The following is a 26,109-nucleotide window of genomic DNA, read 5'->3' on the forward strand; positions in this document are numbered from 1 at the left end:
TGGTAGCTGGCCCAAACACACCCAACCTATGGGTCCCTTGGGTTTAGGGTTGCCACCCGGCCGGTAAAATACCTGCCAAGGCCGGTATTACAAATTTACCGGCAATGTAGCGGCCGGTAAATTTGTAATATCATTAAAAAGAGCCCTCGGCCTTCCCCTAATCCCCTTGAATTTAGCTTTTCTTTTGGTGTCCGTGGCGCGGCCCGCCCCCTTTGCCGTCACGGCCCGCCCATTTGTGTCCCCACCCCCCCCCCGCCAGCCGGTAAATAATTTTTAAAAAGGTGGCAAGCCTACTTGGGTTTCGCCTCGGCCTGCACATCACTAATAGGACCATTAGACTTTTTTGGAATTTTTGGAAAAAGCAACTGAAAAAAATTCTTTATTTCTGGAAATAACTGAACAGGAAAAAAGTGTTAGAAGGTGAACAAACACTTTCAGGTTTTCCTCTAAATAAATAACATAAGATCACAGGTGAGTGACATTTTATCACCTTAACCTGTTGTTCTTATCAGCTCCATGAAGAATCCCATGCTGACACAAGCAATAGGCATCTCCTAGCCACATGTATTTATTTTGTACACACAATCATGTAAACTTTGCACATTTATGTTTATGAGAAAAGAAAATACAGCATATGCTCCAAAGCTACTGGCAAAGACATTCAAATGACTTACTAAAGAGATTTCTAATGCGACTTGCTCCAACGCCAACAAACATCTCATCAAATTCAGAGCCTGACGCATAGTAGAAAGGAACATCAGCCTCTCCTGCAACAGCTCGTGCGAGGAGGGTCTTTCCAGTTCCAGGTGGTCCAACCAGTAGAATACCTGGAAGAGATATTGGATTGCCAGTTGTAATAATGATATTAGCAAAGTGAATGAAATGTCCTACCAGTCTTCTATTAAAAAGCTGCCAACCAAAATATCTAAATGTTGAACTGTCTGAAATTCAGCTATGCAAAATAACAATGGTAATATATTACAGGTATGGGACCTGTTATCCAGAATGCTCAGGACCTGATGTTTTCCAGATAAGGGAACTTAACGTAATTTGGATCTCCATAACTTTAGTCTTCTAAAAAATAAATGTAAACATTAAATAAACCCAATAGGCTGGTTTTGCATCCAATAAGGTTGAATTATATCTTAGTTGGAAACAAGTTCAAGGTACTTTTTTTTATTAGTATAGAGAAAAAGGAAATCATTTTTAAATATTAGAATATTTTGATTATAATGGAGTCTGTTGGAGAAGTCCTCCCCTGCGATTCAGATCTTTCTGGATAACGGGATTCCAGATAACAGAATAAAAGTGTTTGTTTGTCTGGGTGCACGATCAATATAATATCTCCATCCATCTAAAGATCAGCACTCTCAGGGCTTAAATATGAAATAGGTTTTATTGAAAATGACACAGCATAGGACTATGCTGTGTCATTTTCAATAAAACCTTCTTCATATTTTTAAGCCCTGATCTTCTTTAGATGGATGTATATACCTGAGTAAAACAAGTGTCTTTTTATTTTACACACATCACAGTGCTCCAACGTTTCAGTCCCTCTTACTCATCCTTGAGAAAGGTCCCAAGATGGACCGAAACGTTGGAGCACTGTGATGTGTGTAAAATAAAAAGACACTTGTTTTACTAAGGGAAGTGCTGGCCCAGGAATGCTTTATTCCAAATTTTGATTATATGATTGAGAATTGGCCGTGCACCCCTGAGATTGCTTAATTGGAGTGCGGATACTGAAGATGTATTACTATATATATATATATATATATATATATATATATATATATATATATATATATATATATATATATCCCACAAAAGAGGTCTGCACTCTTAGGACTTAAACAAAAAATAAAAATGTTTTATTAACTAAAAGACTAAAGTTTCGGCCTCTCCGAGGCCTTTCTCAAAGTAATGATGGACACTCAGAAAATGCATTTTATAAACATGATGGCGGGAAAAAATAATTGACAAGTCATCATCATCATCATCATCACTGTGTTTAAACTCCACATATAAAAACATTAATGCTTAACCAAAGAAAAAAATTCAAAAATAGTCAGTTCATATTAAAACACCCATCTTAGGCTAAATAAAGAGATTTAAAAACATATTTTGTAGCAGTTGCCACTTTCTATGTTTCACAACGCAATAGGTTATTTATGTTACAAAGTACAGATGAAAGGGATCCCTCCTTAGCGATAACTGGAAATACCATCTGTATTGCTTTTAAGGTGTGACTATTATGGTGCTCAGAAGAAGTCTGGTTTCTGTAATATAAATTAACCATTATTTCTCCCTTACACAGGATGCTCATTAGCTTCGTTGTTAACCCCTGAGTAATATACCGTTGAGGTAACCAGTGAACCAACACTGTTGGGCTCCTAAAATGCGCCAAACAGGTTTACATAATATGCGTTTGTAACGTGACTCTAAGTATTAAACCATTTATACTCGTGATATTAACCCTAAGTGTATCAATTGCTGCCTGTTCCTAGATCATTGTAATAGATCTTTAAACAATACTATATTATACATAAAGTGTATCAGGGTCAAATATTGAAATTTACCCAATCAGGCATTATAGGTGTATAAAAAACAAAGAAATATATATACATACATACATACATACATACATACATGCATACATACATACATATACGTGCGTGTGTAAATACTTTTACCCAAAAACAAACTCACCTTTTGGAAGTTTGCCTCCCAGAACTGTGAATTTCTGTGGATTTTTCAAAAAATCTACAACTTCCTGGAGTTCATTTTTAGCCTCTTCAGCCTGTTCCGAGCAAAAATCCATGCATGTTAGATGGTTCATTTTTTGTAACATAAAGGATCAATATCTAGACTAGATCACTTTCATTGTAGCTGATCATGGCAAAAACAAGAAGTGATGAGACCCTGCTGCTGGATGATATTGAAGCGATCTCCCACCCAAAAAGAAAACATAATTTAAAAAAACTTTCCAATACACATGACAGATTTTCAATGGTTTTAAAGTTATTTACACATGGCTATTAAAAAGTTATCTTGTCTCGGCTCTGACTCCTGAAACAATGCTCCAAGCCGGCGAATAAAATCTGATTCAATTAAATGAAAGAGGCCCGATACTGTCACAAGGAAACATGTTTTTTTCAAAACTCATCAGTTAATAGCGCTCCCTGAGCAGACTCTCATTATGGATTCCGCAGCCTGAATGGATAGCACCTCCATGTTTCTGTCTTGGACTTATAAAACATGCTGATAAAGCTGTATTTAGAATGAGTAGGGATGTGCACAAATTTGCTAGGGATGCATCAAATCCAGTATTTTAGAACTTGGCCGAATCCCGATTCCTTTGTGAACAATTTGGCCGAATACCCAACAAAATCCAAAGACTAATTGGCTTGTGCAAATTAGGGCTAGGAAGGGTTAAAGAAAACCATTTACTTTGGGCACTTTGTCAACCATGAGATATCTTGCCCAACACAATACATGAAAATAATTTTCAATTAGGGATGCCCAGAATCCAGGATTCGGTTTACGGCCGGGATTCTGCCTTTTGCAGCAGGATTCGGCCTAATCCTTCTGCCTGGCCGAACCTGAATCCTAATTTGCATATGCAAATTAGGGACGGGGAGAGAAATCGTGTAATTTTTTGTCACAAAACAAGGAAGTAAAAAATGTTTTCCCCCCACTTCCCACCCCTAATTTGCATATGCAAATTAGGATTCGGTTCGGTATTCGGAACCTTTCGCCAAGGATTTCGGCCGAATCCAAAATAGTGGATTCACTGCATTCCTACTTTCAATTGCATCCTATGTGAATTGCTGTGGGTAAAACAGATATAATTGTGCAAAAATGGGATCTTTCTCATGCAATTCAGCCTACTGTGCGGGGGAATCTCAGGATGGTTGAAGCACAGCTTCAATGGCAATTAACTTGGCATGGCTTTATATTATAAAAAAAAAAAAAAAAAAAGTCAGCTGTAAAAAGGATGTCATATTAGAAATTTGTCGAAGGTGAAACATCCCCTTTAAACTGCCAAAAAGTCATACATACCCCTTTGACGTGTTCAAAAGTGACATTTTTCATGTGGACAGGATCAACTGAAGCATCAAGACCTGATGTTGTCCTGAAGCGAACTGCAAACAAAAGGGGATACAGAATCACGATGGTTGATGGTGTGTAAAAAATATTTAGCAATACTTCTTCATACGGACACAAAGTCTTTACCTGACAAAAATGGAGTCTTTGACAAGCCGTATATTCCAATTAATAGGAGAACCAACAGAAACAGACGTGTCCTCCTCAGTGAATCTGTAAATTTCCACAAATATAATGTTATATTTTAAACACCATCTTTTCTAATGAGCAATTTAATGAAGAAACACAAACATGATCTTTAACTTTCCCTTTATCCCAAATGCTTTAATGGACTGGAAATATATACCAGCTCTATAAGTAGACATTTATGTTACAGGGGAAGTACTACATGGGCTTTAAAGGGGTGCTTCACCTTTAAAGTGGACCTGTCACCTACACATAAAAAGCTGCATAATGAAAGTCCTTTGCAAATTAAATATGAAACCCCAAAAATTGTTTTCATTAAAACATCCATACCTGTTATAAAGGTGTTTAAATATCTAAACTGTCAATCAAATATTACCTGCCCCGCCTCTATTCCCGTGGCATAGAGGAGGGGCAATCAATTACTTTCACTTTCCATTCAGCACTTCCTAGATGTCACTGCTCTCCTCACATTTCCCCTTCCCTCCTCAGGCTCTATAATTGTGTAGGGCACTGCACATGGACATCAGGTCCCCCATTCTGGTGCATACACAAGATTTTGGGGTGATACACAATTTCCCTTAATAACTGTGTCCACAAAATGGCTGCTGCCTGCTTGCTGTGATTGTATAATTCCAAGACAGAAGGAAACAAAATTTAAAAAATAAATACCGTGTAAGTAAAGTTTATTTTGCTCAACTAACATGATGGAAAAAAAAATTGAAATTATTTCTTAGGGTGACAGGTCCCCTTTAAGTTGACTTTTAGTATGTTATAAAATGGCTCATTCTAAGCAACTTTTCATTATTTATTTTATATAGTTTTGTTTTGCGTCTTCTGACTCTTTCCAGCTTTTAAATGGGGGTCATTGACCCCATCAAAAAAAAAACAAATGCTCTGTAAAGTTACACATTTATTGCTTATTATTCATCTTTCTGTTCAGGCCTCTCCTATTCATATTCCAGTCTCTTATCCAAATCAATGCATGGTTGCAAGGGTAATTTGGACCCTAGCTACCAGACTGCTAAAATTGCAAACCGGAGAGCTGCTGAATAAAAAAAATAAATAACTGAAAAACCACAAATAATAAAAAATTAAAACCAATTGAAAATTGTCTCAGAATATCACTCTGTACATCATACTAAAAGTTCATCTAAAGTTGAACAACCCCTTTAAAGAGATACTGACACCAGAAATTAAACTCTTTTTTACATCTATCATAATATTGCCTTTGAAAGCAACTTATTTTTATAACTTTGCCATAAAGTATTTGCCCATTGCTTTTACATTATCTGTCTGATGCCCCATGTCCCTATATGAGGGGGCTGCCATATTTGTGCAGCAGGAGTCCATTAGCAATAGAAACTTTTTGACAGGCTGAGATGGGACAGTCAGGTTGGCAAAACAGTCAGGTGTAGGAACGTTCAGCTATCAATTACTTACAAAAACAAACCTCAGCAAAAAACAATCAACGTGACCTGTAGTTAACTTTGAATGTACCGTACATTCATTATTTAAAAAGTAGTTTTTAGTTGTCAGTGTCACTTTAAGGCTCCCTCATTACACAGCGCAGGAGTCGAAATGTAACTCGGTACAGCACAGCTCCATCCTGTGCAATGTGAATGGCCGCTACAGAAACTGGCTCCTAACCTCTGCAATGTGGATGCTACACAGTTATGACTTACATAAGATCCCAGGACTTGTTTTAGCCAAGGTTATAGTAGAACATATTGGCTTGTGCTAGTAAATATCTGCTTACCGTTTGTTCTCTGGGTGAGGGCCTGTGCTTTTAGGAAACCTTCAGCAAATCCTGTCTTAAATGCGTCCTGATGTCCATCTGGGATATTTTTATTCTTAACAAGTTTATCCAGGTTGTCCACATCTGGTAATCGATCCCGCAACAAAAACCCCTACAGGAAACAGCCCAAAAGGATCAGTGATTTAAAGAACGAGCATTTTAAAAGAAATGTCATACTGTATAGGGTGATCCTTATGGAAGTTGAGAATTATGTGGCTATCTTAGATATTACGATCTTTCCTGAGGCCATTCATTCAGTTTCACTACAGGTATGGGAAACCCATTATCCAGAAAACTCTGAATTACGGAAAGGCTGTCTACCATAGACTCCATTTTATCCAAATTTGTAAAAACAATTTCCTTTTTCTCTGTAATAATAAAACAGTAGCTTGTGCTTAATCCAAACTAAGATATAATGCATTCTAATTGGACGCAGAACCAGTCTATTGGGTTTATTTAATGATAATCATTATTAAGTAGACTTAGGATATGAAGATTCAAATTACTGAAATCTATTATCTGCAAAACCCCAGGTCCCAAGCATTCTGGGTAACAGGTCCCATACCTGTGCAAATGTTAAAGCTGAATTGTCAGATATACAGATAGAAACAACAGAATTCCACCTCTATCTGATGATTCAACATTATCCCTTTGCCGATGTTTGGGCACCCAATTAAAATGTTATGTCTTGGACGATCAATGAGACTGAAATCCCAAGTTTTTTGCTGATATCAGTCACATCATCTCCTGCATTTCATACAATAATATCTGTACCTGTATGGCCACCATAAGAATGCAATTGTATCACAAGATAAAAAACACCCCCGGTGCACACATAAGGAACAAATCAGTTTCTGTTCTTATTACATAGTTACCTTCATAAAGGACGGAGCAGTTTTTTCCATTTGTGCAATTCTTTCAGAGGTTGACTGCATGCGCCTTGTTTTTACTTTCAGCGTTTTAAACCCACGAGACTGAATAAAAACTAAAAATGACAAATTCAGCTTGTTAGTAAGAACATATAAATGACCGCTGTGGCTGAAAATTAGTTTTTACCTCTTTAAAGGAGAAGGAAAGGCTAAAACTAAGTAAGCTTTATCAAAAAGGTCTATATAAATACACAAGTAAACCCTCAAAGTAATGTTGCTCTGAGTTCTCTGTCAAAAGAAACACAGCATTTCTTTCCTTCTATTGTGTACACATGGGCTTCTGTATCAGACTTCCTGTTTTCAACTTAAACATCCAGGGCTCGGGCTTGAGCATGCTCAGTTTGCTCCTCTCTCCCTCCTGTTTCACCCCTCCCTACTGTAATCTGAGCCAAGAGCTATAAGTGAGCAGGGAGAGACTCGGGTAGGAAGTGATGTCACACCAAGCTAATATGGCAGCTGCTATCGTAAACAAACAGAGAAAGCTTCTAGAGCGGTTTACTCAGGTATGGTGAAGCATTCTGCAGAATAAATATAGACGTATAGCTTGTACTATTGCACCTAATCTATTGGCAATAAACTGCTGTTAGCTTTCCTTCTCCTTTAAACAATAAAAAACTAAATTCAAATTCATCGCCACATGTTATTGGATTCATGGCATCTCTAACTTTATATATATATATATATATATATATATATATATATATATATATATATATATATATATATATATATATATATATATATATATATATATATATATATATATATATATATATATATATATTTATACACATATACATACACATATACATACACATTTTTTTAATAATGTATATTATATAAACTATGGTTGTGTAATACTGCAGATATCTAAGACATACCTGGCCAATACTGGAGATCAGTGCAGATTTGTTTGAGTGGGCTGGGCTTTTGCCTGAGTATGGAACATGAGCCCAGTGTACTGAAAATTCCGGAAAAACCTTTACCCCACCAAAAAAAATTAAAAAGCACTGATTAATATACAGCGAATATTTCCATACAAATAATAAATTCAGCATTTTTGCATAAAAATCATCAGAATAATAACATTAATGCTAAACCCAATTTAAGAAGGATTATCCTTAAAGCAGTTTAATCCATTCCATGACTTTCTTCCAATACAAATATTATTGTTACATGCTTGGTGATCTCAATCTGCCTCTCTGTGACTGTAATATACACTGACCTACAATTCAGTTCCTGGTGCTTCTGTCCTAATGGGCCATTTATAGAAATGAGATGCAAATTGCTAATGGCAGTTATATGTTTAGGGATCTCTTGTCCCTGACAGTGTTGTGCCTTGAACATATGCAATGCTGAAATAAGATACACGCATGTGATTAGTGCAATGGCTCCTTTGTTAATGGGCCCTCAACCCTCAGTCACCCGACAATACCTTCTAACACTAAGGGTTTTGGCACATACTCCCACATCTTGTGCTCAAAGCTCCACTATATTCTCAAAAACTGATTTCCAAAACACCACTGCCATAGCCATTGGGAGTTGTTAAGATGATTTGGTTCCTAACCCCACATTTAAGTTTAAATATATGGTTGTGACCCCATAAAAAGTTAACAGATGATACAAATAAAATCCCACAGGCACACAGTCGCTTTCCTTTAGGCTCAATAATGTTTAAAGTGGTGGTTCACCTTTGAGTTAACTTTTAAGTATAATATAGAATTGCTAATTCCAAGTAACTTTTCAATTGGCCTTCATTTTTTCTTTTTCGTAGTATTTGAATTATTTGTCTTCCTCTGCCGACTCAAATGGGGGTCACTGACCCATCTAAAGAACAAATGCTGTAAAGCTAGAAAAGTATTGTTATTGCTATTTTTTTTATTACCCTTCTTCCTATTCACGCCCTCTCCTATTAATATTCCTATCTCTTAATGAAATCAATGCATCGTTTTTCTAGTGTATCTTGGACCATACCAATCAGATTGCTGAAATGGAAATCTGGAGAGCTGCTGAATAAAAAGCTGAACAACTGAAAAACCACAAATAATAAAATAAATAATGCTCAATGCAATTTTTTTCAGAATATCACTCTGTATATCATACTAAAAGTTAATTCAAACAACCCCTTCAGCCTTCAGACCAACTCCACCGTTTTGGAACCACCCATGATTTGCTGTGTGTTTACACATTGGGAAAATATATGGTAATATACTGTATAATTAGTATATTATTATAATTAGAGATGGGTGGGCTGGAAGAGGCATATATATCCCCTACCTGCCCTGTAGGAGCAATAGGACATACAGCCTGCATTAGGGTCCTGTCCTACCATCAGGGGCGTAACTATAGAGGAAGCAGACCCTGCGGCTGCAGGGGGGCCCAGGAGGTATAGGGGCCCTATGGGCCCTAATTCATATAAAATTTCAATAAATATTGGAGAAACAAGTCAACCCCAAAACATTTTGGGGGCCTGAAAAATAATTTGCTTTGGGGGCCCAGTACTATCTAGTTACGCCACTGCCTACCATCTGCCCTAAGGCTTTGATCTGAGCACAAGTCCTTAATAAAGGAGCACTAAGGGGCATGTAATTGTCCTCTGTAGGGTCATTCATAACTCCTACAGCTTTCTCCAGGGTACTAAAACATATCACTACATCTTCAAGAAAACATTTCTGTATAGGAGAAAAAAGGGTTTGCTATGTTCATTTCTGGTGATAAATCCTATGTGGTCTTGGAGAAGTCACTTAAAGGACAACTAAATCAATAAGGCTAAAAAGGCCATGTTCTTTAAACTGCACTTATTGCACCAGCCTAAAGTTTCAGCTTGTCAATAGCAGCAATGATCCAGGACTTCAAACTTGTCACAGGGGGTCACCATCTTGGAAAGTGTCTGTGACACTCACATGCTCAGTGGGCTCTGAGCAGCTGTTGAGAAGCTAAGCTTAGGGGTCGTCGCAAAATATCCAGTAGAAAATGAGGTTGGCCTGTAATATAAGCTGATGCTACAGGGCTGATTATTAAATTATGATGCTACTTGCACTGGTTTCTGTGCTGCCATGTAGTAATTATCTGTATTAATTACTAATCAGCCTTATATTGTGACATTTCTGTTCTATGTGTACTGTATATTGTGAGCGGGTCCCTAAGCTCAGTAAGTGACAGCAGCAAAGAGCATGTGCAGTGAATCAGCAGAAAAGAAGATGGGGAGCTACTGGGGCATCTTTGGAGATATTTATTGCTAAATGGATGTGGTTGCCTTGGACTGGTACAGAAGCCAAAAACACAATGTACAACATTTCTAGCTACTTCTTTAGTTGAGCTTTAGTTCTCCTTTAACCCCCTGTACCTCTGTCACCTAAATATGATTATACGATCAAGGCAGGGTCTAGAGACTGAACAATAAATGTACAGTACTGTGTTCTACAGGTAGACAATAACATTATCAATGAGGAACACACCATTCTTGTTTTCAAAGAAGGACTGGGAAGAAACATAAGACGTGTGCCAGTGGGCTGGATGTTTCTTTTTGTCTGTGTGGATTCCAGGAAGAAGCTGATCAAAAATCTTGTCCAGTTGCTTGATTCGCAGTTCAGTCAAACCCAGGTCTCGTAGATTGAATGTAGGCTTGAGGATAAAGGAAAGACAATTTTAAGGGTAAGCAATACCATACTAAGAACACATGCACAAGCAAGCACCTGTTTGATGAATGTATTAAAGGGGACATATCCTTAACATAACCTTAAAGGGATTGGTAACCTTTAGTATGATGTAGAGCAGGAGTGCCCATACTTTACTAATATGGGGTCTACTTTTTGTGATGTTGTCCCATTATGATCTACATCCATAATAGCATTGTTAGCATTTTGTATTACTTAAATATTATATTGATTTATGGGAAAAGTTATATTGCTATATTTAAGAATGTATTAGTGTTCCTTTAAAGAGCAGATTTTCCAAGAAGGATCCATCAGAAAAAAAAAAAAAACTGGTTTCACTAGCCATTACATTTCAAAATTATAAACCATTAAATGTATATCAGAAAGTTGCTTTCTTTCAATATGCAAAAACGTGGAGTTTTCAGATATTTTACTAAGTAGCTCTGTATTAGAACCAGGAGAAACAGCTGTGTTGGAATGTACAGGTATGGGACCTATTATCTAGACTGCTCTAGACTTGGGGTTCTCCGGATAAAGGATATTTCTGTAATCTGAATTTCGATGCATCAAGGGGCACATTTACTTAGCTAGAGTGAAGGATTAGAATTTTTTTTGGCTACTTTGACCTTAGACTACTACTTCGAATCAAACTAAAAATCGTTCGACTATTCGACCATTCGATGGTCGAAGTACTGTCTCTTTAAAAAAACTTCGACCCCCTACTTCGCCACCTAAAACCTACCGAGCACCAATGTTAGCCTATGGGGAAGGTCCCCATAGGCTTTCCTAGCAATTTGTGATCGAAGGAAAATCGTTCGATCAATGGATTATAATTCTTCCAATCATTGGATTCGAAGGTTAATTAACCCTTGATATCCGACCCATGGTAAATGTACTTGAACATTATATAAACCCAATAGGCTGATTTTGCCTCAAATAAGGATTAATCCTATCTTAGTTGGGCTCAAGTAAAAGGCACTGTTTTATTATTACAGAGAAAAAGAAAATCCATTTTAAAAATCTGAATTATTTGCTTAAAATGGAGTCTATGGGAGACTGCCTCCCTCTAATTGGGCACTTTCTAAATAACAGAACCCATACCTGTATAATTTTAACTGTGAGGAGGGCTCATATGTACACAAAGAGAGTGAAGGAACAAATGAGTAGAAAAGTAGGCATAAAGGCACAAGTAAATACGTGACACAGTACAGTTCCACTGCATCTGATCATGACAAGTGTCATGTGACATGGATCAATTTCAAACACTAGGCGAGAGTTCAGGCAGGACATACTGGGAAGTTTAACCTGCCAAGGAGAGATAAGAGAGATGCCATTGCTCAGACTAACTATACATGCTGGCTAGAATTACAGGGCTCCGGAGAAAAGACAGTGACAAGTAACTGGAGCCTACAGCCTAAAAAAACCCACTATCCTTTAAGCCTCTGTGAAACATGTACAGAATATCAGGCTGGGTCATTAACAGAGAATAAAGAAACCTTTAGTTCGTTTGGGTCATTAACTGTTTGCACAAGTGAGTGTGTGTGCCCTGAAAGTTGAAATGTACCCCCTTTTCAAATAGCCATTAAAGGTGTTATAATTAACAACTATCCTTTTGTTACCTGGGCTTTTACAGTTGCACGATGGAACGAAACAAAACTAGGAGAGATGCAAGAGGATCAATGGAGACCAGTTCAAATGTTGCCTAGAACAGGTCCAGCTAAAGCATGCTAATACAGGTATGGGAGCCGTTATCCAGAATGCTTGGGGACTGGGGTATTCTGGATAATGGATCTCTTTGGATTAGGGATGCACCGAATCCACTATTTTGGATTCGGCCGAACCACCGAATCCTTTGTGAAAGATTCGGCCGAATACCGAACCGAATCCGAACCCTAATTTGCATATGCAAATTAGGGGTGGGAAGGGGGAAAAAATTTACTTCCTTGTTTTGTGACGAAAAGTCATGTGATATCCCTCCCCATACCTAATTTGCATATGCAAATTAGGATTCGGTTCGGCCGGGCAGAAGGATTCGGCCGAATCCGAATCCTGCTGAAAAAGGCTGAATCTTGGCCGAATCCCGAACCGAATCCTGGATTCGGTGCATCCCTACTTTGGATCTTCATACCTGAAGTCTACTAAAAAATCATGTAACCATTAAATAAACCCAAGGATTAAGGCAATAAGGATTAATTATATTTTAAGGTGGTCATAAACGGACCGATAAAAGCTGTCGACAGCTGTCGGCAGCTTATTGGCCCGTGTATGGGGCCCTCAGAAAGGCTTCCCCAATCGATATCTGGCTGAAAGTCGGACAGATGTCTGTCAGACAGGACTAGAATATCTCGTCGGATCATGGCCGCATCTGTTCGGTAATGCGCTCCCACGATTTGACCACCCATTTACCCTTCGTTATGATCTAATCATTGGGCCCTAGGGCCCACGATTGGATCAGGCCGATATTGCCCACCTCAAGGGGGCATATTGGGGAGAGATCTGCTCGTTTGGCGACATCACCAAACGAGCTGATCTCTCAATGTATGGCCACCTTTAGTTGGGATAAAGTACAAGGTACTGTTTTATTATTACAGGAAAAAAAAAAGAAAATCATTTTTAAAAATTTGGATTATTTGGATAAAATGGAGTCTATGGGAGACAGTCTTTCTGTATAACAGGTTTCCGGATAACGGATCCCATACCTGTAGTTAATATAAAGGGAAACGTCCCCTTTAGTACACAGCAAATACCTTTCAACACATAATACTACCAAGAGGTTTCAACAGTATATTAAACAGAGTTGAACAACCTTGAAGTCCATTGTGTATGTCTTGTGGTTATGTAGTGAAGTAAGAACCTTCAGATGAGCTATTGTGTCGCACCATCCATATAAAATAAATTAAGAGTATTAAGAGAAAGTAGAAAAGTAAAAATAGAATTCATACGTGGAAATCGAATAATTCATTGGTGCATTAGATACAGCAAAGTTCATTTGTATCAAACATATATATGTCAATCATGTGATCAAAATTTCATATTAATTGATTAAATATAAAGTGCCCTGTGTTAATTAATTTTACATTCAACAGTGATCATGTGCTGAAACATTTCAAAACATTTTTGGTAAAAATTAATTAGGCAAATTCATAGGGTTAAAAACAATTTAAAATAGTTTGATGCATTGATCTGGTCTTATATTATTTGGGATATTGCTGAGTAGCAGTAATTAGTGTATTTATCCCACCTAGATCTTACATCAGACCAATTAACCCTCTTACAAAATAAACTTTCTATCTGAGGATGTATACGGCGATATTGGAAAGGTGCGGATTCAATCTAAATGATATCCAGTGGAACCAGTGATGTTTATCTCTCAACGCCACCACGACTCGCAATTAAGTATATAGGGCTTGACCGATGTGCCAAAGCCCTAGTATTTAATTTGAATCCACCCACACCTTCCCAATATCGCCGTATACATTTATACATTTATTCATTTTCTCCTTTCTCTTAATACACTTTATTTATTTTATATGGAAGGTGTGATGCAATAGCTCTTCTGATGGTTCTTTTTCTTGCATAATTGTAATAATGGAGTTGTCTGCACATCCATTTCCTTCAACTCATTTTTGGCAATGATGATATGTTAGGAGGTGCTGAAAACGGACAATAATAGAGATTACAATTACTTGTGGTTAAAGTGTTTACCTCTGAGTTGTGAGCTTCATGGTCAGGGCACACATCTCGCTGAAGACTCTGGATAGAGGCAGAACTGGGGAAGTAAGCTGCGGTTTTGGGGGTGTGGAAGGCTGTGATAAGGTGACTTAGAGGCACTGTGACCTGAAAGGCAAAGTAATACAAATGAATATAAGAACATTAACACACAGCATTTGAACATCCAGCAACTCCGGCATCTGCTACCCCTGAATTTCACACTGACAACTTACTATAGAACAACTCCAGCATCTGTTACCCTTGCTTTTTACACGGACAAATTTTTGGAAAAACGTATACATATTAAATTGTATTGGATTAATTTATTTTATTGTTATATGTGCAAGTACCAAATAAAGAATTTAAAAAAAAAAAAAAAAAGTTATTTTGTACTTGCACATATAACAATAAAATAAAAATTCAGGGCTATGTTGTTTTTCGCTTAAAACCACTTTTAATTCACTCTTTTTTTTTAGGGCTTAATGATTCCTTACCAATCACTATAGATCACTGAAATATTACCAATATGTACTTAATTATCCACCTTTAAATATTTGAACCACCATGACCATGTTTCAACATACTGCACATATTTATCATTGGCTAATGCAGTAAATTGTTCCATCTGACCTATCTCTGTAACTACCGATATCCACTTTTCTACCGAAGATGGATTTTTATCTCACAATATTAGAGATTATTATCATTATTATTAGAGTATTAGAGATTTAGCGCCATAAGCAATTGTAACAAAATATCTCTTTTAGCTCCTTTAATTCTTTCTAAAACATAAAACAATAGGATACTTGCTGGATTTAATAATGGGATTGGAGATCCTATTACTTCCTCACAAATAGGGAGGACAGTATTCCAAAAATTTGTTAACACTGGACAAGTGTACCAAACATGTAACAATGTACATTGAGCCTTCTCACACCCCCAGCAATTATCATTCATAGTTAAACTCATTTGTTTCAGTAACACTGACAAATAACTTACTATACAGCAACTCCAGCATCTACTACCCTTGCATTTCACAAATAACTGAACACTGTCAATGTACGAGAAAACCCAATGTAGAGAGTCAGCTAATACACAATGTAATTCTTAATCAGGTGGTTCACCTTTATTTTCACTTTTTGTATGTTATAGAATCGCTAATTCTAAGTAACTTTCAATCAGTCTTTATTTATTTTTTAATATTTGCAATCTTAAATATTTGCAATCTCTTTCCAGCTTTAAAACTGGGGGGTCACTGACCCCACCTAAAAAAACAAATGCTCTGTAAGGCTACACATGTATTGTTATTGCTACTTTATTGTTCATTTCATATGCCAGTCTCTAATTCAAATCAGTGCATGGTTGCAGGGGTTATTTGGACCCTAGAAAACAGACTGTTAATTGCAAACTGGAGAGCTGCTGAATAAAAAGCGAAATAACATTTAGCAGAATTAATAAAAGATGAAAACCAATGGCAAATTGTCTCCGAATATCCCTCTCTGCATCATACTAAAAGTTAATTTAAAGGTGAACAACCCCTTTAAAAACAATTTAATTAATGGGTGGGATAATACAGCTGTGACATGCCAAGAACTACCTTGCTTCATTTATAGGAGTACGTACTTATGCCTAACAGAAGGCTACAAATGCTGCACATTATTTTCTGGGGTTCTACTCCAGCCCAAGGTGACTACAATTGTTTAGCAGTGAATATCTGTGCATCTGAAGATGATGCCCCCAGTAGCTCTTCATCATGCTCTGGGCTGCTATCAGTTACCTGAGCTTACGCACAGACTCAATATAATGATAATATAACATGAAAACCAATTGCATATTGTCTCAGAATACCACTCACTACATCAGTGATCCCCAACCAGTAGCTCGCGAGCAACATGTTTCTTTTCAACCCCTTGGATGTTGCTCCCAGTGGCCTCAAAGCAGGAGCTTATTTTTCATTTCCAGGCTTATACTCTATTATATTCTATCTCAGCTATGTATATCCCCATAGGGTAACATAATACGGGCTGGAAAATTTGTATTTTTAATTCAAATAATTTAAGTCCCTGATGATAAGGCCTCTAGGCGCTCTCATAACAAATTCAAGAACGCAGAACACTAGACTATACACTGCTGAAGTGCATATTACAAGCCTTCATTTTTTTTAATGTTGACGTATAAAATGTCTAAACTTTCCCATTTGTTCTTTTACATGAACATGTGAGTTGGTACGCAGGTTTGAACTAGTGGTTTAAAGGAGAAAACTGCACCGGCCCGGGGTTCTTCCAGTGAGCACCACAGGGTGATCCTCTTCCGGGTTCTTCTTTCTTCCAATTTTCCAGGGCAGAAGCACGATAGTAGAACAAAATTTTTTAGTTAAAGTTTGGCTTTTCGCTCTACTAAGTGTGTAGCCTTACAGAGCATTTGTTTTTAGATGGGGTCAGCGACGCCCATCTGAAAGCTATAAAGAGTCAGAAGAAAAAGGCAAATAATTATAAAACTATAAAAAATTAATTAGGAAAACCAATGGAAACGTTGCTTAGAATTGGCCATTCTATTACATACTAAAAGTCTTCTTAAAGGTGAACCACCCTTTTAAAAGAGAACTAAAGTTCAACAATGAATCTAAACTTGCTACAAATTATGTTTTGGAGGTTCTGTTATAGCCCATGGCCACCCACAACTTTTTAGCGAAGAAGATCTGTCTGTGACTGTGAAGATGCCCCAGTAGCTCCCCATCTTTTATTCTGCTAATTCACTGCACATGCTCTGTGCTTGTGCTGCCACCTGAAATTTGGGACACGCATTAGTAGAAAATTGAATTACACCTGTCATTGATTACAGAAGTTGAAGCTATACAGGCAGATAATTGATCAATGCTCCTGTTTTTTTTATAAATATACAAGGCTAATTATTAACAAATTCACATTTTCAACAGCAAAGACAACAGAATTGCTCAATTATCTGCCTGTTTAGCTTCAACTTCTGTGATCTACGTTGTAATTCAATTTTCTACTAATGCTTAGTTTCTCAGAAGCAGTTCAGAGAACAAGAAGCCTGTGCTTTATATAGTGAGTAAACTATATATATATACAGGATTTCTAGCCATAATTTTTCCTAAGCTTTACAGCTCCTTTAAAAAATTAATAATTTTTTAATTATTTGCCTTCTTTTGACCGTTCCAGCTTTCAATTAGGGGGGTCGTTGACCCCATCTAAAATGATCTGTAAGGTTACATATTTATTCTTATAACTGCTTTGTTTTGCTCCTCTTTCTATTCAAGCCTCTCCTATTCATATTTCAGTCTCTTATTTAAATCAATGCATGGTTGCTAGGGTAATTTGGACAAATGCAAGCAAATGCAAACTGGAGAGCTGCTGAATAACAATCTAAATAACTTAAAAATAAAAAACAATTGCAAATTGTCTCAGAATATCACTCTATACTTCATATTAAAAGTTATGTAAAGGTAAACAATGCCTTTAATATGCTATTTTTGACCCTCTTTTCCAAAATGTGATTCAGTGACAACACATTTATTTTTATTGAATTATTTGGCATCTTCTTCTGATTGTTTCCAGCTTTCAAATGGGGGTCACTAACTTCATCTAAAAAACAAATGCTCTGTAAGGCTACACATTTATTGTTATTGCTACTTTTTATTCCTCATCTTTCTATTCAGGCCTTCAGTCTCTTATTCAAATCAATACATGGTTGCTAGGGTAATTTGGACCCTAGCAAACAGATTGTTGAAATTGCAGACTTGGTAACTTCTAATATCCTCATATTTTACAACTGGGGGTACTTTATTAATTATAATACACAAATTTTAGTGACTCATGTGACAGAAATTACATCACTACTCACCGTTTATAACTGATGACATCACTACTCACCGTTTATAAGGATATAATTTACAGGATATTCATGGCTTTTGTGTATTATAAAGGAATAACTTCACATCAATTAATCCACAATACAACTAAATGCAAATCCCAATTGTCCCAATTATAATCAATTTTTTCTCCCATAGTTGGCGGGCCCTTTGTGGCCCTGTTGCTTTTTCCACATTCTGCAGGGTTCAGCTAAATTCTGGTGGCCTTGGCCCCAAAAAGAGACACTTAATATCCTGTCTTAGACACATGGAGATATGAGCAAGTCAGATTATTACTGTGCAGCTTGTTATGAAGTCAGATCCATAGCCTGTACTAGTAGCCAATGGAGAATGCAAGTTCAGCTGTTCTCTAGTGACCTGTAATATGTGCTAAAGGAATGCAGCCTGGAATGCTTACAAGCCAGATACTGGCCCAAGTTGTTCCAAACACACAACACATTACACAATAAGGCTTAAAGGAACAGTAACATAAAAAAATTGAAGTGTTTTAAAGTAATAAAAATATAATGCAGTTTTGCCCTGCACTGGTAAAAATGCAGTGTTGGCTTCAGAAACACTACTATTGTTTATATAAATAAGCTGCTGTGTAGCAATGGGGGCAGCTATCCAAAGGAGAAAAGGCTCAAGTTACGCAGCTGATAGCAGATAAGCTCTGTAGAACATAATGGTGTTATCCACTACGTAACCTGTGCCATATAGCCTTTTTTCAATTTCCGCCATTGCAACACCAGTAGTGTTTCTGAATCAAACGTCAGTTTTACCAGTGCAGGGTAACACTACATGTTATTTATATAACTTTAAAACACTCATTTTTTGGTGTTACTGTTCCCATGCTGTAGAAAGGTTCATTGGTTAATGTATAAACAGACACTGCTGCAGTCCACGGAACTGTGTGGCTACACCTACTGTTTCCCACTAATATACCTGTGATCTGAACTATGAAAGCATTTCCCCAAGTCATGCCAATTCTGACACGGTACACTGTGCTTGTTTAACGCTGTTCTGACTGCTGAAATCCAGTCTAAATAACAGATACAATAAGGGGCACATTTATCAAGGGTCGAATATCGAGGGTTAACAAACCCTCGAATCGACCCTCGAATTTAAATCATTAGAATATCGAATTCGAAGGATTTAGCGCATATCCTTTGATCGATCGAAGTAAAAATCGTTCGATCGAACGATAAAATCCTTCAAATCAAACAATTTTAAGCAATCGATCGAACGATTTTAAGCGATCAATCGAACGATTTTTCTTTGATCAAAAAAAGGTTAGAAAAGTGCTGGGGAAGGTCCCCATAGGCCAACATTGTACCTCGGTAGGTTTAAACTGCCGAACTATGTAGTCGAAGTATTTTTTAAAGAGACAAAACTTCGACTATTGAATGGTCGAATAGTCGAACAATTTTTAGTTCGAATTGTAGTCGAAGGTTGTAGTAGCCAATTCGATCGTCAAAGTACCCGAAAAAAATACTTCGAAATTTGAACTTTTTTTCATTCGAATTCTTCACTCGAGCTTAGTAAATGTGCCCCTAAGTATACCTGTTCTGACTGCTGAAATGTATACATAACAGACACAATGTGAAGAACGCTGTCCTGACGGCTTATATCCGCGGTGTACTGGCGACAAAATGAGTAAAACCTAAACTGAATTCCAGTGTATATATCATGTGATACGATGTGTAAAACACTGTTCTGAACTTCTGACTGCTGAAATTCAGTTTAAATAAACACAGTAGGTACATCATTGCTCTAACTGTTTTGATCTAGTGCAAATATACACAATAGGTAGAATACAGGTGAAATCCAGTATATAACAAGAGACAATGTGTCAAACACTGGTCTGACTGCTGAAACCAACTCTATAGAATCGCAAAAGATGAAATCCAATCTAAAGGTCCCCATAGACGCAAAGATTTCTCTTGCCGAACGACCGATTTTAGCGAAGTCCGACCAATCCTTTGAAATTATTGCGCGGTTAGTGGGATTTGAACGATCGAGCATTTTACGATTTTTCGGCCGACATCTGTCAGGGAATTAATCGGCCAGGTTAAAAAATCTTTATCGGTCCCAGTGCAATCTATCTATTTTTGCGGGGACAAGCAGGCAGCTCCCCTTTGTTTTCCTGGCAAATTGGTCTTTTTAGTTGATGGACAATTCGTACGATCGTTCCGAGATAATCGTGGTCTCACAATGACAATCGGATCTTTTAAAAATTTCAACATCTATGGCCAGCTTAAATAACAAAGACACTGAGAACAACTTTGCTCTCCCTGCTGCAATCTAGTGCAAATAATAGAGATAATATGTACAACAGTATCTTGACTGATGCAATCTAATGCAAATAAGAGACAACAGTAGAATCTGATCTGAAATTCGGTGTATAACAAAAGCCATGATGTACACAACACTGTTCTTACTAATGAAATCCAGTCTAAATAATAATTAACACAAGAACAGGCATGGGATCTGTTATCCAGAAACCCATTATCCTTTTTACGTAAAGGCCATCTCCCAGAGACTCCACTTTATCCAAATAATTAAAAAAATGTTCCTTTTTCTCTGTAATAATAAACCAGTACCTTGTACTTGATCCAAATTAAGATATAATTAATCCTTATTGGAAGCAAATCCAGCCTATTGGGTTTATTTAATGTTTAAATGATTTTATATAAACTAAACTATACCCCCAAAATAAATACTTGAGCAACAGAGTCAGTGTCAGTCCACACGAGCAGATTCGGGAAGATTAGTCGCCCCAACGACAAATCGCCTCTTCTTAGGAGCAACAATCTCCCTGAACTGCCTTCCCCCTGCCCTACCCCGGTTAAAATGAAAATCTTCATTTTCCGAAGTCGCCCAAAGTTGCCTCAGGAGGAAACTTCTGGCGACTTCGGAAAACGAAGCGCTGCGTGTGCATTGCCGCAGGAGATTTTCATTTTAGCCGGCGGAGGGCAGTTAAGGGAGATTGTCGCCCCGAAGAAGAGGCGATTTGTTGCTGGGGCGACTAATTTCCCTGAATCTGCTCGTGTGGGCTGACTTTTAAAGGAACAGTTCAGTGTGAAAATAAAAACTGGGTAAATAGATAGGCTGTGCAAAATAAAAACATGTTTCTAATATAGTTAGCTAAAAATGTAATGTATAAAGGCTGGAGTGACTGGATGTGTAACATAATAGCCAGAACACTACTTCCTGCTTTTCAGCTCTCAAACTCTGAGTAAGTCAGCGACTTGAAGGGGGGCCACATGGGACATAAATGTTCAGTGAGTTTGTAATTGATCTTCAGCATTCAGCTCAGATTCAAACGCAACAGATATGATCCATGTGGCCCCCCTCCCTCAAGACACTGATTGGTTACTGCCTGGTAACCAGTCAGTGTAAACCAAGAGAGCTGAAAAGCAGGAAGTAGTGTTCTGTCTATTATGTTAGACACCCAGTCACTCCAGCCTTTATACATTACATTTTTGGCTAACTAACTATATTAGAAACATGTTTTTATTTTGCACAGCCTATTTACCCAGTTTTTATTTTTATACTGAACAATTCCTTTAAGGTATGAATATCCAAATTGCGTTCTCCATTATACGGAAGACCCCAGGTCCCGAGCTTTCTGGATAACAGGCCCCATACCTGTAGTTCAGCACAGTTGTGATTGCTTTAGTGCGGTGTATAGAAAAGATACAATAAGTAATATACAGTTGTGGCTGCTGAAGTCCAGTGTATAGAACAGATACAATAAGATACAGTTGTGACTGCCGAAATACAATGTATACACACACAGACACAACAACGGCACCACGTGTGTGCCACAATACATTACACAATACATGCCATTTAGTATTTCTAAACAGAACAAGAGCTGGGGATGCCAGACAATAACCCCAAAAAGTGCCCAAACTGCCTATGGATGGGAGTGCCAGCAAGAATGGGAGAGAGATGGATACAGTGTTTGCTATGGGCTGGCACAGGGATTAATAATTAATATTAAAGCATACATGAAGACTAACACAAAACCAGGCATGGCAGCACATCGTATCACGGGGAAGGCACCACCACCACCACCACGAACAGGAATGGCAACGGACAGCATATGTAATGAGGAATGACACGAGTGCCACCAGATTCATGGCGAGGGCAAAGCTTTTCTATGAAACTGCGACTCCCTACATCTCCCACCACCACCACCCACAGCGACAGGTGTCAGCACTTGGAGAGCCGCAAGTTGTAGATCCCAGACACTGCCGCTCCTCTTACCTGCGGCTGCACCGTACTGCACAGCGACAACATCTTCCCGGTACGTCTAGGGTTTCTCCCGAGCGCTGCTTAGAAGAAAAGAATCCGGCTCCGGTGTGATACAACAAAGGTGACCAGGATAACCCAGCGAGCAGGAACTTCCGGGGCACTGATGTCACTTCCGCGCGTGGCGCAGGCATAAAGTCTGGTGTCCGGCCTTCCTTAGCGCTGTCATATTAGATGTGTACAGCACGTGGATGGTATCTATCGGTCTCTCGAGTGTAATTACTGGAACACAACTCATTTACTCTTCCTCAATATGTCCTCGGGACTCGGTACAGCGCTATAGTTCTAGAGCAGCCCCTGCCTGCAGTCAGTGTCTCAGCCCCGTCCCCATAGCAGCTGCTAGAAGTGTCAGCGACACTGCACATGCGTAGTGTGATCTGGCCATTTAATGAGAAGGCATCATGCAGAAAGTGGGGTTCACATGTCACAGTCTCACAGGAGCTGATGCTGCAATGTTGATAAATTCTTATCCATATTGCATTGGTTTCTGAGCTGTCATGTAATGCAAAGCTGCATTAATCAGCTTTGTATTGTGGCATTTATATTCTATATATACAGTATTTTGTGTGTTGGTCCCTAAGCTCGGGCAATAGAATATGTTGTGAATCCGCAGAAAAGAAGATGGGGAGCTACTGGGGCATCTTTGGAGACACAGATCTTTACTGCTAAAGGGCTGTGGTTGCCTTGGGCTGGTATAGAAACTAGGGATGCACCGAATCCAGGATTTTGTTCATGATTTGGCCTTTTTCAGCAGGATTCGTCCGAACCGGGTGGGGAGGGAAATCACGTGACTTTTTGCCACAAAACAAGGAAGTAAAAATGTTTTCCCCTTCCCACCCTTTTCGGTTCGGTATTTGGCCGAATATTTCGCAAAGGATTCGGAATTAAAAAAAGTGGCTTCGGTGCATCCCTAACAGAAACCCAATGAAATGTGCAACATTGCTAGCCTACTTCTTTTTTAAGGTTTAGTTCTCCTTTAACAAACCTCCTTATCGTGATAAACTTGCATACAAAATTCAGAAGTCCTCTCAAGGATTGCAGCTTTTGTACTGTGTAATTGGTTAACCAGCGTTCTACCTCTTCTTTTTTACCTCATGCAAGTTGCCAATTTTTTTATTTTTTTTGAGTGTAAGAATTATTTCTGTTTTCTTTTTTTTTTCTCTCCAATGGATACAGGGACCTCAAATTCAGCCAGAATTGCCTATAGCTCACTTATAAACCTGCAATGCCCACTATCCTTTTGCCTTAAAATAAGAAAGTGTACAAGTAGTAGACTATTGGATTCAAACCTGCCTTTTCCAGTAAACGTCAGTGAAAAAGGGTAACAGCCTTGGGCTTTGTTCTTACTGTGGGTTCTAGCCTACAATTTGCTGGAAGTAATGTAGATCTTGTGAAAACCACCACAACAATAGTTTTTGATTCATTGATTCATGTGAACTGTGGCTATGGCTGAGATTGTGGAACCCCCAGACCTGTAATGGCTACCATTACAGACCAGGAGGCAGGATTGGGTATAATCAGCATTATCATATTGTAGGTGGTAGTTGTGGTTTGCGTATGTCATGAAGCAATTGCAGCAGCCCTAGATTCTGTATTATGAGCAGTAGTATAGGCTATGGTATAATATATGTCTTCCCTTTACTCATGATAAATCGAACATCTACATTCATACATATTCCCCTCATGAGCTCTATGGCATTTAATGTGCCCTATGATAACAGAAATCCAAAATCTCATGCAATGTTGCCTGCAGAGAGCAGGAGGGTTAATGCTAGTTAAGGGTAAGGAGCAGGGAGTCCAGATGGGAGTATGTCTAGGAGACCATGGGGCTGGAGAGCAGACACTCAGAGAAACTGAAGGAGCAAGGGGAGAGTTAGGATTATTAACCGGATGTTCTATTAGCTGGAATTCCTGAATCTTACCAGTTTCTTTTCAACTCTCTCATCACACCCGACTCTGGCTAGTGACTCCCTTTAGTCCGTATAAATATTAGTTGAAGTGATCATAAAGGCTGTCTCGGGCATAGAATGTTACATGGAGGGAGACCAGGATTAACCATGTTAAGGGGCAGCAGGTCACAGAAAGGTAAAGTCTTTGTATGCTGGAAGAGGAAGCCTTCAAAGTAAACCCTGGCTTAACCCTCCCGAACTTTGAACAATGAGGGACAGATCCCTTTGTACAAGGTAAAGCTTCTAATCTTCCATGCCATGATTGCACAAGCTCTACTGTCTGCTCTCTGTTAAGCAGGCATGATTTCCTTTTCACATTACAGTCGAGTTGGGACTGTAGAGAAGAGTTTAACTTTTGGATTTTCAACAATCACAGTGAGTGTGCAGGATTCAGTACAGGGGTGTATTAACTACTGAATCAAATGTTGGTCAAGAATAGGATATTAATAGGATTGCCAGCTGGCCAGTATTTTACCAGCCTAACCAGTTCCAGTAGTACAAATTGTACACTTGGGTGATGCAAGGGGTCCACCAGAAAACTTTAGACTGCAATACCATACCTCCCAACATTTTGGAAGTAAAAAGAGGGACAAAATTTTTTTTCCCGCACGTATCGCAGCAGTTTTTTGACCACACCCCTTTCTGTGGCCACACCCCCTAATTACCATGTTTGTTTTACAAAATTTGGCAGGTTATGAAAGTTTTAAAATATTTCTCCTTATCTAAACTGTGTTTTTGTGTCTCAAAATTGTTACAAAGTATCTTATTTGCACCTGTTAACTGTTCTGGGCTCTCTGCTAAAAGCCAATTAAGTGAGAAACTTTGTTTCTTTTTCTGGCTGTTCAGTGCATAGAAAAGAGGGACTTTCCAGTACAAATGAGGGACTGCGGGTTCAGCTGTCAAAAGAGGGACTGTCCCTCCGAAAAAGGGACAGTTGGGAGGTATGCAATACATTTCCAGCTTATTTTTATTCTCTCTTCTTTGTTATTTTAGCTGCTTCTCACTAAACATCATCTATCTTTCCCTCCATTCCTCTCTTTGGTATTAAATAGGAACAGGAGGTGGCCTTGGTATAAGCATACTAATCATTCAGTTCCTAACAGCCCGCCACAGTCCAGACACTTCCACTGTCCACAGTCACTGCTGTCAGTTTGCCAGGCTGTTTATGTCCGCACGTTCCCTCGGCACTTGCGCCTTTAACAATGCCAGTCACGCCGCCCAAATTTCATCAGGCGAAACTGTGATGTCACGACGTCACGTAAGCGCCGTGACTTGGGTTGCCACCTTTTCTGGAAAAAAATACCGGCCTTCCTATATTCTTGGTGTTTTTTCCTATTAATAACATTGGCATCAAGCATCATTTTTACTGGCCAGGCCAGTAAAATACCGGCCAGGTGGCAACCCTAGCCTTGACGTCCCAGGCGCCGCAACCCGCATAGCTGGGGATTTTGAGGAGGGAGCAGCGAAGCTGCTTAAAACTAAATGGCGGTTTCTCCCCTCAGAATTTTACCGGTCGTGTAATTGACAGTATTTTTTTAATACCGGCCTTGAACCCTGTTTTTCCAGCTGGGCCAGTTAAATACCG

At 38.5% G+C, this 26,109-nt stretch overlaps 1 protein-coding gene across 1 annotated transcript in view; it reads right to left on the reverse strand.

The window, feature by feature from the left end:
- Positions 1-22,674, reverse strand: part of yme1l1.L (YME1 like 1 ATPase L homeolog) — a 34,396-nt gene extending 11,722 nt beyond the window's left edge. The window contains 10 exon segments of the mRNA NM_001091123.1: positions 675-827; positions 2,710-2,800; positions 4,063-4,145; positions 4,237-4,320; positions 6,050-6,200; positions 6,964-7,073; positions 7,899-7,997; positions 10,476-10,641; positions 14,379-14,510; positions 22,531-22,674. Coding sequence (NP_001084592.1) covers positions 675-827; positions 2,710-2,800; positions 4,063-4,145; positions 4,237-4,320; positions 6,050-6,200; positions 6,964-7,073; positions 7,899-7,997; positions 10,476-10,641; positions 14,379-14,510; positions 22,531-22,563 — 1,102 coding nt within the window. The 5' untranslated portion in view covers positions 22,564-22,674.
- Positions 22,675-26,109: the final 3,435 nt, after the last annotated feature.

The sequence above is a fragment of the Xenopus laevis genome, chromosome 6L, assembly GCF_017654675.1.
Source record: "Xenopus laevis strain J_2021 chromosome 6L, Xenopus_laevis_v10.1, whole genome shotgun sequence".
Lineage (NCBI taxonomy): Eukaryota > Metazoa > Chordata > Amphibia > Anura > Pipidae > Xenopus > Xenopus laevis.